The 17,087-nt window shown below is 44.8% G+C and overlaps 1 protein-coding gene across 4 annotated transcripts in view; it reads right to left on the bottom strand.

The window, feature by feature from the left end:
- The window catches only part of LOC138803983 (dedicator of cytokinesis protein 1-like), a 231,270-nt gene that overhangs the window by 66,747 nt on the left and 147,436 nt on the right, over positions 1 to 17,087 (bottom strand). For all 4 annotated transcript variants that reach the window (XM_069988292.1, XM_069988291.1, XM_069988289.1 and 1 more), the window contains exon 25: positions 14,834 to 14,940. In XM_069988292.1, coding sequence (XP_069844393.1) covers positions 14,834 to 14,940 — 107 coding nt within the window. The remainder of the gene's footprint in view (positions 1 to 14,833; positions 14,941 to 17,087) is intronic.

The raw sequence follows: 17,087 nt of genomic DNA, 5'->3' as shown, positions 1-17,087 counted from the left end.
GTAGGCTTGACCACAAAAGCTTACACACAGCACAAAGGCCCCGAGTTCCAGCCCTAGGGCCAGCATGAAACAAAAAAAAAACAAAATTCAGAGCTGGCCATCCTCTCCCTGGTAGCCAGATGTCCTGGCCTCTCTCCACCCTTCCTGGCCCCATTCATCTGTCATGCTGGGCAGGCAGTTGGGGCCTACACTGTTCCCAGAGCTAATTGCGTGTGTTGGTTCCATTTGTCAGAATTACTCCAGGGTGAAGGAGGAGATGTCTGCATGTTCATCCTGGCAGCAAAATGCCATCCAACATCTTTGGCTAACTGACAAGAACGCCCGCCACCCACCCAGTCCGAGGTCTGTGCTCGCTTCACCCATTTGTCATCCAGCCCCTCAAGATGAGAAACAAAACTTCTGTAAAGTTCACTGGCATCTTGTCATATTTCAAGGTATTTCTTTCACTGAGCGCCCCCAAGCCAAAGACCATAGGGAAACTGGAGTAAGCATACTTTACGAAGACCAGGTAAAGCGGTGTGAGGGAAGAGCTCGCAGAGTGCATGTCTAATGACTCTGTGAGAGGCCCATATCCACCCGACCACGGGCCCGAAGCTGAGCAGACAGATGCCCAGCTGCCCTGCAAAGCTGGAGGGCACAGTGTCCACGCTAGCGACGTGAAGAGGCCTCCGAGGCTACAGGTTGCTTTCATGGTCGCTGCCACTGCCTGCCTCGGGGCCCCCGGAACCTCAGCAAAGCCCTCTGGAGGAAGGAAGGCAGCGATGTGGCATCCCACAGAGAGGCGAAGGACCAAGGCCTCTATGGAGAGGAAATGTCACCTCCAGCGGACCGGGCTCCGCAGGCCTACACACAAAACTAAGACAGGCAGTCATCCGTGCTCAGTCCATGCCCATGTGAACACAGACTGCTTGCATGTTACAACAGTTGATGGGAATCCAACCTTTGAGTAGGCAAATATTTCTCTGTTCTCTTTAAGAGGAATAGCCTCACAACATGAAACAAGACCAAACAGTGAGTGTGTGTGTGTGTGTTCGTGTGTCTGTGTGTGTCTGTGTGTGCACATGCCCAGCTCAATGTGGAGGAGGGTTTTCTCTTCCATTGTCACTATCTCCTGTCTCCAGCAATGTACAGAGACCCATGCCTGCTAAGTGGAGAGGAGGCGCTGTGGCCCAAAGCAGTACAGATTCATCCTTGGCAGCCACCTGAAGGACAAAGGCACTGGAACAAGAGCTAGCCACATCTTTAGGGACCTCACTTTCCTGGACTGTTTCCCAGGCAGTCTGGGCGGCAGCACACAGGTGTACTTGCAGGTGCCTGTCCAGGGCCTGCCTGGGGGTGGCATGTGTGATACGCTTTAATTTGCAATGACATGCACACAGCTCCAAACCCAAACCCTCTGCAGTTAAAAGCAGGTCAAGTGCCCAGTCCTGTTCCCAGCCCTCAATACACAGTAGTTGTTATAAACAATCATATGAAAAACTGTGTCCTAGACACCCAGCCTTTCCAACTGAAAAGGACACAAAGAAGACAAATGTCTATGAGTAGATCTATCCCACACAGTAGCTACTCCACTGCCTCCCCAAGAGCAAACACTAGCACAACGACCTCAAGCCTCATCTTAGTGGGACTTTTGATATCCGATAGTGCACTCTATAGATCATTAACTTGGTCCAAGAAGCAGTGCAGCACAAGTGAACACAGGACTCTCAAAGTTTATCTTACATCAAGATGGGGAATCAAGGGTACTGGGAAAGGCAGGATATGTAGACAGACACACAGACAAACACTCCTGCAGGGATCTGCATTTAAAAACAGACCAAGCTGCCTAGGGCAACCAGGGAAGAGCAGTGTCCTGCCACAGCACAGATATCCCAAGCCGACATCTGCAGTACCCCTCCCAGCAGACAGAATGTCATGTCTACATAGTGATGTGCATGGATAGTCTCATTAGATCCAAAGCAGATGGCCAATGCAAACAACAAAACAAACCAAGAAAGCCCCTATATTTCAAAGGGAAATAAAGGTTTTCAAAAACAACCCACATACAACCTTTGGGAAATCCAAGAACACACATTTGACCAGATGTCCAGGACCTTGATTCACATGATGAATGGTGGTATCCAAAGATAAAGAAATAAGAAAATCCTCTTTGTTTACATCTTGGGCACATTGATTAAAAATTCTGGGCCTGGACTTTTCTTCTTATCTGAAAGGTAAGGCTGCCGATGGCTACCTATCAGGCTTATGCTGCTAACTATGGTCTAAAGTATGTGCTCAGCAAGCAGAGAGCAGGTCATACATGGAGGTAGGCCATGGAATCACATCCTAGCTACTCAGAAGTTAGCTAGACTTAATCTCCAAAACAAACCAGTGAAAAGCTCAGCTAGAGATGTGGTCCAAGAGGTAGAATTGCAGTTAGGAAGCAGGTAGAGCAAGTACCAAGTCCTGAGTTTAGGAAGATTCAAAGTGCTTTCAGCTAAAAATACAGTAATAAATCCCAGTATTTCACAACTCCACTACTGATTATGGCAGCCACTGAAATCTGAAATTTAGCTGATGTCACCAAAGAATGGAATTTTTCATTTGATTTCATTTTCATTTGTATATTACAAACTCTGACATATAAAGGGATATATCCTTTCATCTTACTGGAAATACCTGTTGGGAATGACATGAAGCAAGGTTGTATTAAATGATCAAAAATCTTTCATAAAAATTTTGCATCCCATTGAGAAGCACTAACTGTATAAATGAAAGCCGTTGAGTTTCACACAAAACCAGTGCTTTTCAGACTGAGTTCCTATTTCAGGTAAAATACAATTTTTTTTTTGTGGGGGATATAGGGATTTATTCTTCATCTTCTACCTCCCCACCTCCCAATTCATAAATTTACCACTTTGGTACAACAGTTTTTTTTTTTTTTCATTTGTTCAAATTACCTGTGGTGCATTTTTTTCTGTTATTTTTCATTTTTTTAATTTTTTAATTTTTTATTTTTTTTTGTGAACATACTGTACAGAGGGGTTACAATTACATGGGCAGGATAATGCGTACATTTCTTATCAAGCATTGCAGCCTCCTCCTTTGTTTACCCTTCACATCCCTTCCCAGCCTCCCCCCTCACCCCCTACAATGTTGATATTAACTTCACTATGGCTTCATACTACCCTCAGTGTGGAGACTGGGAAAGCTGAGTGCCATCCGGGGTTTGGGTTCTGTTTCTGATGGACAGCACAGTCTTGGGAGAAGGAAAGGAAGCAGACGATGACTCGCATGTGAGCTCTCACTTTAATGAACTGCTAATCCTCTCCGTCAAGGGCACTACTTTCTCTCAGCACACATGCCACCCCACAGAGGGGACTCCAGGACAGCCCTGCACCTATGAGCACCAACCCACCGCACATCAGCCAGGTTGCGAGAATACTCAGTCGTCCTGGTTTGCTCTGTCCCGCACACACAGCAAGACAGGCAGCTCAGCCCGGGCGGCCTGGGAAGAAGTCGACAACCGGGTGGGCCGCAGCCCATACAAATGGGCGGAGGGACCACAGGAGCCACCTTCCACACCCACGTCCTTGTGATCCACAAGGATTACGGGCGCCAATCATCCAACATCTGCTCACCGCAGCTGCAAGGCCTGAAGCCAGGATGATTAATGCCCTGGTAATAGGCACAGAGTAAAAAATATTAATCTTTATAAAAGGTATTCAACAGGCATCATCGGCTTATAAATGTCCAAGCAGAATATCCGTCTCTAACCCCATTACAGCTCTACATTAAAGTAAGATGCAAAAACGAGAATGAATTTGTCCATTTAAAACATTCATTTTTATGAACACTGAGTAATGTGCTTCTTAATTTTTAGTTTGGTCACATTAAACAAATGATCCATAAAGTGCCTTTAATAACCTTGTGTGTGTTGCATAGAATTGAGAGCCAAAATAACACTTTTAACGAGAATTAAACAGTTAGAGCTATATAAATGGGGAATGCACGGTATTCATCTTTTATAGACAATCATCTTCCTTTTCAGCCATCTACGAATCCTATACCCACGTTGCAATATGCTCAGACGGTTCCCTCTGTACAAGTCCATAAGGGCGGAAGTTCAAGAAGCCATGCCAGCTGGGGAAGGGGCCAAGAGAGCCATCTACTCATCTCTGCTCAGCACAGATGAGGGAACAGGGAGCCCGGGGTCAGACACATCCAGCAACACATTACTGAACAGAAGCTGGGCTAGAATTAAACTCATGAGCCTCAAACCGGGGTTCCTCATGGAAACGTGACCCCTGCATAGGCACAGGAGTATAGACATATACACCACTGGGACACAGAGATGAAATACAATGGAATTTTCCCAGGAATTAATTTAACAACAGCAGTTATAAAAGTTAGGAGTTTCACCCACAGTATATTATTTTCCCTGCTGAATGTTAGTTTCCTGATGGAGGAAACAGAAGAAAGCACAATGGTGTTTCTAATCCTGCTGGCTGGGCATCTTCTAAGGTACCGTGGTCGGAACACAACAGCTGCTCAGCTATGCGCTGACACCATCTGAAGCACAGCAATACAATCCAGCCCTGAGGCGCTCCGTGCCACAGATTTTTAATTGGGAGGATGACAGAGCAAGGGAAACCATCATGGCAATCAAAGGAAGAACAGCCTATCAAACAACGGGGAAGAAGACCAACGGAAGCCATGTCTTCCTACTGCTGTCATTAGTCCTCCCAGAAAGGAGGAGATCTTCAAGCAGAAGCACACAAGCTAGTAGATATTCTCTGTCCTTACTTAGGAGATAGTCCCCTTCAACAAAGAGGTCAAAGTTCCATAACTCTTGTGGGAAAGGATAAGGGGTCACATGGATAGAGAACCATGCAAATGAGAGCCATTCAAACCATAGGAAAAGATAGTAAAAACGAAAGCCAGGTTCTACTGACTTACACTGTAATCCTAGGGGCACAAGAGGCAAGATCGAGAAGATCATAGTTCAAAGGCAGCCTAGGCAGAAAAGTCGGAGAGACTTCATTTCCAAAATAACCAGCAAAAAGCTGGATAGAAAGGGTCATTCAAGTGTGCTAGAGCATCCACCAGGTAGTCTTGTGAATGTACTGCCCTGGGTTCAAACTCCATTACTCGAAAGAAGAATAGAAGGAAGGAAGACAGGGAGGAAATGGGAGGGGAAGGGAAAGAGAGAAGAGGAAGAGAAAGGGCAAGGAAAAAGACAAGACAAGACTGAGAAGACTAAAAAGACTACGAAATTCCAGGGAAGATTGTGTGAGAAGAACAGGTCAAGTAGGAGTCTTCTCAGAGAGGACAGAGGTTTATCAGGGCAGTGAGATCAGGCTTGGGAAGTCTGACAGAAACTCTCTAGCTCTGCCACTGTGTGAGCAGAATCTCATCACATGGAAACTGAGAAAACAGAAAATGCAAGGTAATGAGAAGGCGTGCATTTCTTTAACCAGGGAAAACAGGTAGCCAAAAACACTGTTTGCTTGCTTGCTTGCTTGCTTGCTTGTTTGGAGCTGGTACTAACACTGAATTCAGGGGCTTGAGCACTTCAGCAAGTTCACTCTAGGCTGGTTCTCAACACCAGACCAATTACTCCATTTCTAGCTTCTTTTGCACTGGTTCATTGGAAATTAAGAGTCTCATAGACTTGTCTGTCCAGGATGAGTTTAGACATCATCTCAGCCTCCTGAATAGCTATGATTGTTCCTCCTACTCGTCCTCACAAGGAGAGGAGGAATATGTTAAAAGCAAGTGATCTGGAGCATCTGTTACCCCACTTTTAGCATGGTGCACACAGGAAGATCACAATTTGAGGTCAGCCAAGGCAAAAGTTTGTGGCACCTACACTGAAAACCAGTAAGCATTATTGTGTGCTCCTATAATACCAGCAGTGCTAGGGGCAGAGGCAGGAGAGCACCAGTCTAATGCTAGCTCAAGTGAACATACAAAGCCTATCTAGAAAGCAAACCAAAGCAGAAAGGGTTGCAGACATGGCTCAAGTGGTACAGTAATTGCCTGGCAAGTGTGGGGCCAGAGTTCAAACCCCAGTACTGCCAAGAAAAAGAAAGAAGGCCAGATGCTGGTAGTTCATACCTGTAATCCTAGCTACTCAGGAGGCTGAGATCTGAGGAACATGGTTCAAATCCAGCTTAGGCAGTTAAAGTATGTGAGACTCTTATCGGCAGTTAACCACCAGAAAACTGGAAGTGGCACTGTGGCTCAATAGTGTTCAATAGTAGAGCTCTAGCCTTGAGTCCCCTCCCCCCGCCCCAAAGGCTCAGGGACAGTGCCCAGGCTCTGAGTTTAAGTCCCACAACCAACATAAAAAGAGAGAGAGAGAGAAGAGAGAGAGAGAGAAAAGCCAAGAGAGAGGGGGGAGAAGGAAGGAAGGAAGGAAGGAAGGATGGAAGGAAGGAAGGAGGGAAGGAGGAAGGCAGGCAGGCAGGCAGGCAGGCTGCAAGCTGATATTGAACAAAAAGACAATAGCCTGCTCACAAATTGGCACAGAACAGAGAATCAGAACAGAGAATAAATAAATTTTGACTGCTGGCTCCACCAATTTGGCCATAGAGAAGTCTCTCCACCCAGAAAGAGAAGAGAAAAACTATTAAAACTCCATGAACATATAAACACCACCATAAGTATAAACCATACTGTTTTATTTATGTATGTGTTTATCTATTCATTTATTTGTATTCCACATAGCATCTGAAGTTGATTCAGTTTTCAGAATGGATTGCTCATGCATTGGGCGTGAAACACTTTAGGAAAAGAGTGGGAGAAGAATGGTAAAGATTGATCCCCTTAATCAGCACCATAGTGGTGGACAGTTCCCTGCCTGGGATTTCTGCATACAGACAAGGCTTCTTAGTTAACTCTGATGTCCTTATCTGTAAATTGAGATAATTACTCTTTTCCAATTCTATGTTTTTAAGTTGATGACTCTGAAGACTCTCAGAGGAATCCAACTGGCTAACCCACAGTCCTGAGAGCAGGGTAGGTGATCAATAAATTATGAAAGGACTGAAATGGATATAATTAAGAAACCGAAATTGAGTTCACCCTCCTAGATTCAATAAGCAATTTCTAAAAGCCTGCACTGTTTTAACAAATGGTCTTTTCAAAAAAACACATATAATGAAAGATACGGAGAGAGATACACAGTCTGAAAGCTTATTAAAAAAAAAGGGATACTGTATTAAAAAAAGTTTTCCTGTAGGCATGGAGATAAAAAAAAATAAAATAAAACAAAAGAGAAAATGATGTTTATATTCCACCATTATTTAAAGGAGTTAGTCCTCAGGGTTCACAGCTGGCAACATTCATTAGAAGTCATCAGCACAGCTATCTAATTAAAGAATTCCAGAATGCCACATAAGTGGTGCATTAAATGGCTGAAACAAAATTAGCCCCAACCCCAATTTTTCTCCCTGTACATATCCATCATGTGAACAAAACTACTTGAGAGTGGCTCTAGTTTTCAGATCTATTTTTCACAGTAGAGAAGCTCCAGAGGTGTTATTTTGTTTATGGATGGAAATCACTACAAGGTACATTTTATTATAGGTCTGTATAACACATGCAGCTTTTCTTGTCCAAGATACAAAGCAAAAGAAGTTTATTAACACAGGCAATTTTTAAAGATATATACATTTTCCATTTAGGACCTAATAGCTATTAAAAGAGGAATCTGAGTTCACTATTTCCTAAGAGCAAAACCCCAGTAGATATTCAGGGCTTTGCCGTGAGACCTCAAAGGACTATAACTAATGTTTCACCATTAACAGAGTTTTACTCTGCTTGATCACTAGAAGATTTATTTGCCTTGAAAACTAGAATGAGAGAGAGGGAAAAAAAAAACCAACCCTGTAGGCCTAGCTCCATAAGAAGCTCTATATTCAAAAGTGGAGGTGAATGTTACAATGGTGAGGGATAGTATCAAGCAAAGCAATTTGTTACAGCAAAGGAAAGAACATGGGATGGCCAGGGCTTGCAGAAAGACACATATACACAGTGGGACTCCAACCAACCACCAGAAAAACAGCAGCACCAACCAAAACAAGCAAACAAACCAAAGGCTGCCAGTGAATACAGGCTTTCCAGAAACAATTCATCAGGCTACTGAACTCTTCCCTAGCTCAAAAAGTCATAGACTTCCACTAATTTTTTAGTCATTAAATCTTCAAAACTTGACCCAACAAATCTTACAGTACATCCCAAAACAAAGAAAGAGGACATAAAGGTAAGTTTGTAGTAGGCCCTAAATTCAAATCTGTCCATTTCTTAGGCCTCTATTAGTATAGAAATAGGAAACTGAACACATCTTGTTAACGAAAACAAGCTACTCCAGTGTGTGGGATTCAGAGCAGCTGGAGAAAGGGATACATGTCACAAGGAGCACATGTTCCAGTAGGACCCGCATATTTACTCAAAGGTATTGCCAGTAAAGCCCATGCTATTTTCTAAATTATAACAGTGCTAGTTGAGGTTGATTCACTTATTTCAATTTCTATGCCCTTACAGTAAAAGACATTTTTGTAGGTGTAAATCCTCAACCTCAGTCTTCCTATATTCAAGTGAATCTCACTGAGGCGCTCCTTTTCTATAAATTTAAACTTCACTTTTTAGTGTTTGTCAGAAATGTGGGCAACATCTGGGAGCAAAGTTAGAAATGGACCAATGATGAAGCATCCATCTTTTCTTCTCTTTGTATCTGATTTTGAGAATCTGCTCACTCCACACCATCTATTATACGCAAGAGTCATCTTTTGGTGCACCGCATGTCTATCTAGCCAATTTTCAAGTATTCAACTCACATGGTGAGACCAGGCTCAGAAGCCATTACCGACCATTCATTGGCTCTCATGTGGAGCATGTTAAGGAGGCAAAGGCCTTTCACCTGATCAGAGGAGCAGAAAACCGACACCCACAGGGGCGGGGCACACCAGAACAGGGGACCCAACTCAATGAACAAGACCTATTCAGGAGCAGTGCCACATGCTGAGGTTTCTCATCCTACACAAATGTTAGTGACTGGGATTGTTCCACAGAGGCGGGAGAGAGACAGACAGAGTCTGACTATGATTTCATAATTGTCCCAGTTGGGTGATGGGTAGATAGCTGTGCATTGCTACTAGATGTTAGAAATCCTCCTTATTCTGCTCAAGAATCCTTGAATCCAGAGGTAGACCTGAATTGCAAATATCCCCTATCACGTTTCCAGAAACCTGAGGAATGTGTGGTCAGAAGAAACTAAAGCCAATCTGGACGACGCACCCCCCGCCTCCATCCCCCAGCCCTGATCTTGGCACTCTCTGATGTCCCTCTCTTCCCACTCGCCTCCTATCACTCTTCTTCAAGGACATCCCACACTCCCTCTCAATCCAGCCAGTCAGAGCCATGACCAGCATCATTGCCACCTCTCTTAGAACAAGTAAATGGGCCTGTGGGCCTGGCCATGAGACAGCTGTGCTGGCTCAGAGAGGCCCCCCTATAGCTCTTTTCCCTGATGAATGAACACGGTAGGAGTACAGGGAGGGAGGAAGACAAGCTCGATGAGCCAGCAGTGGAATAAACCGAGATGTACAAAGACGTAGGCTGGGGAGCTCTAGTCTAGGGAAAGGCCACAGAAGAGAAGCAAAATCTAGGAAAGAAATGTAATGGCTTCACAAGGTGATGTGGTGGCTATGAGCACCCACAGAATGCCCAGAGTTCCTCTCAAAGAAGCCTAAGCCCTCAGGGATGGGTGATTCATATGTGTCCAGCCTTGGCCCCCAGGACCCACAGGGAGGTGAAACATGTCTGGGTGTGTTTGTATTGAAGTTTAAACTGACAGACAGAGGAAGGCAAAATCTATACCTTGCCTGGTGGATAGACTCATGCCATCTTTGAGCTGGGACAGATCAGAGAGGAGAGGAGGGCTGGGCTTCTCTGTGGGCAGAGGTTGGTAGTGTCAGGACTCATGGGGTCAGTTCCATACAGACTAGAACCCAACCCAACATCTGTGCTGATAGCACATCTCCTGCTGCAGCCCAACCAACTCCAGTGACAAACCATCTGTTACTATGCCTTAAGGGGGGGCGGGGGGGAATAGGATGCGCACAAGCAGGAAACAGTGTTGGACAGGGAACCTGGACATGACAAAGGCTGGCTTATGACACAGGAGCGACTCCAGTGTCAGGATGCACTGCCCATTCCCATAGCAGGGGGATGCTGGAAGCCAGGGAGTGGCCTTGTATCACAAGAGACGGTACCAAGGAGACAATCACCATGGCCTAGCATGGGTGCAGGGCACATCAAATGCAGCCAGAGGCTTTGCTAGATCTGACCTCCGACACGCCCATGGTTGAGCCTTTGGAAATGGCTGCAGTCGTGCACACCCCTGCCCTCCCAGTCACAGGCATGCTTCCCCAGTGTGCTGACCCTGGACCCAGGTGTACTGACGTTAGGACTGTGCTACCCTTCATTCTCCAGAAACCCAGTTCACTTCTGTTGACCTCCAGTCTGTACAACAGACTCCACCCCCACGCTATGCCGAAGATAAGACCGTCCACTCCTTGCAAAACAGCACGAATCACAATCCCTGACAAACAAGCTCTGTAAAGCACAATCCTGGGTATAAATCTATTATATGGCCCCCCACTATGTAAAAATCAGAGCCCATTTTTAAGGATACCAGAATCTGTGTTTCCGACATTGCCATCTTGAAGACCTCCAAATACCAGTTCATTGTTCTCAACAAGGCTGATTTTATTCTGGATGAAGAAGGTTAACCAATGCATCAAGGAAGGGGGGGTCTTTCAGTAAGAGGAGACGAAGCCCACACGAAGAGATGCCGAAGGTTTGCACAGGTTGCATTTTATCCACTCCCCACGGGGGGGCTCAGTCAGTGCCACATGCAGCTAGACCTGCTAAATTGAGTCCTAAAAATCTAGACACATGTAGAGCTGATTTGACTGATTCTACTGGGATCAGGAAACAGGACAAAGACAACTATATTTTTCACAAATTAACAAGACGTATGGAACACACAGCTATCATATCTCATTAGAAAAAGGCTCAGCTTTAAATATTTATAAAAACGAAGCACAGAATACTTTGCAGAAGTAATGGCATCTTGGTAAGAGCAGACCAACCAGAAGATTTCAGCTGACAAATCTGTCCTGACAAGGAGCTAAGACAGGTCTGAAGAAGCAGAGCGTGCAGTTGAGAAAAAGTGGGGTCATCTTTGCTACTCCTACCAGAAAGACTCAAAACCCAAAGCCTTCAGAGGGGATCACTTTCAACTGACCAAAGCATTCTGTAAGGATCCCAGAGGGCCACTATGTTTTCAGAAGCACATTTGGACAGCCAATCATGGCTCAGGTCATTGTTACTGGATCAGATGATTCTGGGGCTGCCTGCATATGACATATGATGCTGCAAACTAATTATGGTTCTCTAATCCCATGACAATTTTCAATTCATGTATTCCACACCATCTTATTTATTACACTGATGATGGTTTATTAGTAAGATCAAAACCCTAGCCTCAGAGGAAGACAACAGCTGAGTAAGCCAGTATCTCGTCTCACAGAGACACCGGATTCTAACACATATCCTGTAGAACAGCGAAGGACCAGCACTTGTGACAGAGTCAACCCAATTACACCAGGATCTCCTGAACACACCAGATGACACTACACAGAGCTGAAGAGGCGTGTGCCAATCAAGCAGAGTTTGGGGGCAGGCAGTAGAGAATTCAGCAAGTGCAAGTCCTGCTTGTGGGACCCCTAGCTCGCTCCACATGAGCACTTTCCAATCAACAGGAGCAACCAGTAGGTCAAAAAAGTCCTTGGAACAGCATGGCACCACATTCAATGTGGATCTTGGAGACTGGCCGCAAACCCAGACCCAGTGCTTTGAAGTCTCTGAACTGGGAGACACAGCCACACCGGTCTGGAGAAAAATGACTCAAGTGGGCACAGAACTAGAAAGCATGGAGAACACTGTGGTTCCATTAAGAAGCAGATGCCAGACTCCAGGATGCTGGAGAAGGAGAACTTTCAGTCGACATTATTAATGTAAATGTTCTAAACATCATGTAAAATTTAAAGGAGCCTTGGTAAAATGCTGTTGGTTATGATTCTTACCTTACAATGTTTTCCATAATAAAAAATAACTAAATTGTTTTGTCAATGGCACTCACCAAAATTTTTGACTATGTTTTGCTATACATAGTTTTAGTTCTTCTAAAATACTTGAAATCAACATCATCAAAGTAAAAATCACTACAGACTCTTGAAAATAATGTTCAGGTCAAAGTAAGTTCTCTTATAAATACACTGCATTGGTTTGATAATCTTCAGTAAAAATTAGTGTAGCTATAAAGGAAAATTATGTATTTCAGTTCAGACTTTTATAGATTCTCTTGGGCTCTTAATAATTTTGTTCTTTTTTTCCTTTTTAATATTTATACCTATTGTTATCAAAAATTGTGCAGAAGTACATGTCCTAAGACAATAACTGGTCTGAGCATTAAGGTGATACCTCTTACCTGTAGGACAAAAAGAACCTGAATGATGAAAAGAACCTGAATGAAAGGCATGGAGGAGTTCTCTCACAGGACTGCCTGGCAGGGATGGTTGGAAGACTGCGGGACTGCACACCTATACCTCCACACTGCAACCTTGTACCACAGGTCTTCCCACGGGACATCTGCCCAGCAACCGTGGGACTGAAGCCTCTTGGTACTAGCCAGTGCAGAAAAGGATTATCTGAGAAGAGTCCCCAGCCCCTTTGAATAAGCTGGCTGGGCCATGACAGGATGAGCATTTCCACATTTCCCTTCCAGTGCTTTCCTTTTCCCAACTAAAATTTGTGATTCTTAACCAATCTCTTTGAGTTTATTTTTTCTTGGCTGTATGGGATTTGAACTAGGGCCTTGGGTATCCTGAGCAGATACGCTACAATGGGAGCCATATCCCCACGCTTTTTTTTTTTTTTTGCTTTAGTCATTTTTTCAGATAGGGTCTCTCATATTCTCTTGCCTGTGGACTGAACCATGCCTGGCTTATTTGTTGTGATGGGGTCCTGTTAACTCTATTGCCTAGCTGGCCTCAAACATTGATTCTCCTCATCTTTGCCTCCTGAGTAAAAGAGATTCAGGCATGAGCCACCATGCCTGGCTTTTTTTTTTTAAGTTGGCAACAGGTATTAACCCAGTGAAGATACTGATGATGGTTGGTGTGTGTGTGTGTTGGCACTGGCAGAGAGGTATAACATCAACCATGGTTCTAGTAAGACCTAGCTATAAACCTTCTATTGGCTATTACTTCCCTGGTAGAGAGCATAGTCAGTGTGGAGCAACACTGTCCCACGTATCAGCCGAAACACATGTTCGGGGCCCAGGCCTTGGCAAACACCCGGGCAGCAAGCAAATCAAGCCTCAGCCTCGAGAGAAAACTGTGGGCAGTTAGAAACTAATAGCTCCCTTTACATATCTATTTCTTTTCTTGGGACTGGAACTCTGGGTCTGGGAGCTGTCCCTTAACTTTTTTGCTCAAGGCTGGCATGCTATCATTTGAGCCACAGCTCTCCTCTCAGCTTTTTGCTGGTTAATTGGACCTAAGAGTCTCATAGTCTTTCCTGCCAGTGCTGGCTTCAAACTATGATCCTCATATTTTAGCCTCCTGAGTAGCTAGGATTTTATTTTCCTTTTAATCTAACGATACGCTTTGATTCCTGTGCTTTAAGTCCCAGACTGTGAGAGCCTTGATTTTCTTTTGGAAAAACAAGAAACAGGCCTCTGAGACAGAATGGTGGCTTCAGAAGCTTATGGGGTTCCTGGGTCGCTATTTCTCTGTAGAGCACACTCACTCCCAGAAGAATCCTGTACATTTTCTCTCGACTTAAGCCTCATTAACCAGTGTCCATTCCAGTGCAGTTCACTAACTTAAATCAAGGAAGGAAATTAAAACCAGCCAGAGAACCCAGTCCTGAAGCCCAGGAGACATTAGGGACCTGGCTGGATGCACGGTGAGCTCTGTACAGCCAGTTGTTTCTGACCGGGGCAGGCCCATCTGGCCAGCTTACCCGTCGAAGCAGCACAGGGCAAGCACCACAGTAGCACCATACCTGAGGACAGAAGGGAATGAAGGGAGAGACCCATGGCCCAGACCCAGGTGGAAGAGAATACACCCATGTGCCCAGCCAGAATGTTACTCCACTCAGAGCAGTGAAGAGGAAGGTTGAAGAATTATGCAAAGGTTTTAAGCTTTCAATAAGACTGCTTGACAGGTGTAAAATACTAATTCAATCTGTCCAAATAGAGGAAATGATTAATGAAAAGGATGGGAAGATAATGGAGGGGAATACAAGGCGATGCAGGGGATGAATGACTTTGGGAGTCATTACCATCTGTATTGCTCTGAGTGGGCTCCAAAAAACCCTGCCAAAGCACACCGACTTCCTGAGAGGGAAGACCATTCCTGGAACATTTCAAGGAAACTTGAATTTTTTTTTCATTGCAATCATCTTGATGGCAGCAAGTGATTGCCTCCCCAGGAGAGACAATCACACACTTTAGGGCTACAATGTATGCTGATTGGACCAGGGCTCAGGTGCTGCACTTAAATTACAAACCACGAGCCTGTGCCTCTCTTTGTCAATGATCTATTACCTACCTCACAGGTCAATTACTATTCTCTTGCAGGGCTCCAGTTCCCTGTCTGGTGAGGGAGCTGTTCCCGCTGGGACAGCCTCCGCTCTGTGGGGTGAGCAGGAGAGGGGTCATACCTGCACACAGTGAATGATGGGACAATTTAATGGTCTTCAGCGTTCCACTCACCATGTTGTGTGAAGAGGTCACTGTGAACGATTTCGATCAGGCAGTAGAGCTTCTGGATGGTAAGCAAGCCCGTGGGGACGTTGAGGATGAAGTCGGTGAACATCTTGCTACAAGAAAACCCAAGTGGAAAGATTCAGATTCAAGCATGCAGAAGGCATGGCCGGGAAAAAAAATTGTTGTTTTTACTTCATAACCACTAAAAATAGTTACATCTCTCAAATGAGAGGCAGTAACAAGTGTTGGTGAGTATTTCCTACCATGCGGCTGGGAGTGTAAACACTGTGTAGACACTGTGGAAAACAGTCAGACACATCCACAAAAAGTTACACGCAGTTCCTCAGGACTCTGCAATTCCTCTTCTTAGAAAGGAGGAAGTAAAAGAAGGAGAAAGGGAAGAAAAGGTGGCAGGGAGGGAAGGAGGAGAGGGAGGCAGGAAGAGACGGTAGGGAGGGAGGACTGAGGGAAGTAGGGCAGAGAAGGAGGAATGAGAGGAGGAGGGGCAGGATGTTAAAGGGGAGAGAAAAAGAAAAATAGAAGAGGGAGGGAATAGGAGAAGGAGGAGAGAAAGGATGTGTCTCTTTGTACATGACAAGGTAACGTGATTCATAGCACTCAAAAGGCACTGGCATCCATCAACTGTTGAATGGCAACACAAAATGCTACACAACCAATCCCACAGCTCATCCAAAGGAAAGGGGGGACTTGATCCTTGCCACGACGCAGATGAACCTTGAAAACACAATAAGTAAAGGCTGAGCACTGCTGACTCTATTTCTATGAAAGGAGCAGAAGAGATAAACCCAGTGCCTAAGGCAGGGGAGGGGAAATGACGAGGAAACGGCACAAGGGGTCTCATGGGAGTTGTATCAATTCTACAGAATTGGACTCTGCGGCGATGGTGGCACAGTTATGTAAGCAAATTAAAAAATCATGGAACGGAACACTCCAAAACAGGCATTATTTCCATAGCATGGAAATAACATGTTTATTTTTTTTTACTTTTATAAATAAACAACTGACATATGAAGGAATGTAACGAAAATGTGCACTGGAGGTATGATGAGATACTGTTCTTTAGCCAAAATGCAGTTTCTATGAAATGCTAATTCATATGGTGGGAGCACCCGGGAAAACTAACATGACAATGTACGGCAGAATGCTCATTTGACCTCTCAGAAGGTCACTGGGTAACACTTAGTTTTTAGAAGCTTTTAAGAAAACACAGGACCAAGTAATTCCACTTGTTTAACATTTCTAATGACAACTGGGGTGTGTTCTACAATTAAGTCACAGGAAAGTTTATCCCACTATACTTTGTAATTGGCACAACCCAAGACCTCTCAAGTAGCTTAAAGACTAGAGCCCCGTTCTTCGTAATCAGAAAGCCAAGTTGGCCTTGAACCAGTGCAAACAGCCATTGAGTTATCATGGTCAAGCAAAATTAGACTAATAATAGGGCCAGTGTCGTGCCACTGTAGTAAAGATTAATTGACTACCACAGGGAGAGGGCTTGGAGAAAGCTCAGCTGACATAAACAATGGATAGGACCAAATGACCCACTATGAAAGATGCTGAAAATTATAATGCTGAAGAGGATGTCATGACATAGAAAACAACATGTCTTAAATGCAGGATCTGGTCACAAAGAAAACAAGGTTGATCTTGAGGATGAGTGTGAGTGTGAGTGTGTGTGTGTGGTCATTTGGTGGTCATGTTTTATAAAACTGTGAATGTGTTTTCTCAATAGGAACATATATTTGCATGATATTTATGGTCCCTGGCAAAGTCAGTACAAAAGGCACTGGAGAGGGACACGCAAGCTCCCAGAACAAGAGCGGGAGTGTGGAAAAGCAGGTCTTCTTGAAGCTCCTGTCAGTTAGTGAGTGTTGATGGCAGCCTCTGTGGGCAAGGGGTGGCCACCGGTGCCCAGTGAGGACCATGACCAGACCACGGCTCCATCCATCTCTGAGCTTCCCATATGTGCACCAGGAATGCCCGGAGGGCTCCGTAAGAGCAAAGATGTGAGCCATCATTTCTACTCCAGGGAAGCACATGGGGCGGAACATTCTAACACGTTCCCAGGGGTCATTCAGGCTGCTGTTTGAGGACTACTTTTTAAGAACCATCTGGAAGCAACAGGGTGTGCACATTGCCCTGGGCCCATCACTTCCTCCTTCCATTGTGTGCCACACTACACCATAATCACATGCTAAGTACGAGACACTACGCCATAACCACATGCTAAGTACGACAC

This window comes from Dipodomys merriami, unplaced genomic scaffold, assembly GCF_024711535.1.
Source record: "Dipodomys merriami isolate MVZ:Mamm:240054 unplaced genomic scaffold, mDipMer1.0.p SCAF_35, whole genome shotgun sequence".
NCBI lineage: Eukaryota > Metazoa > Chordata > Mammalia > Rodentia > Heteromyidae > Dipodomys > Dipodomys merriami.
The sequence above is the reverse complement of the archived record's forward strand: the minus strand, read 5'-3'. Positions and strand labels throughout refer to the sequence as shown.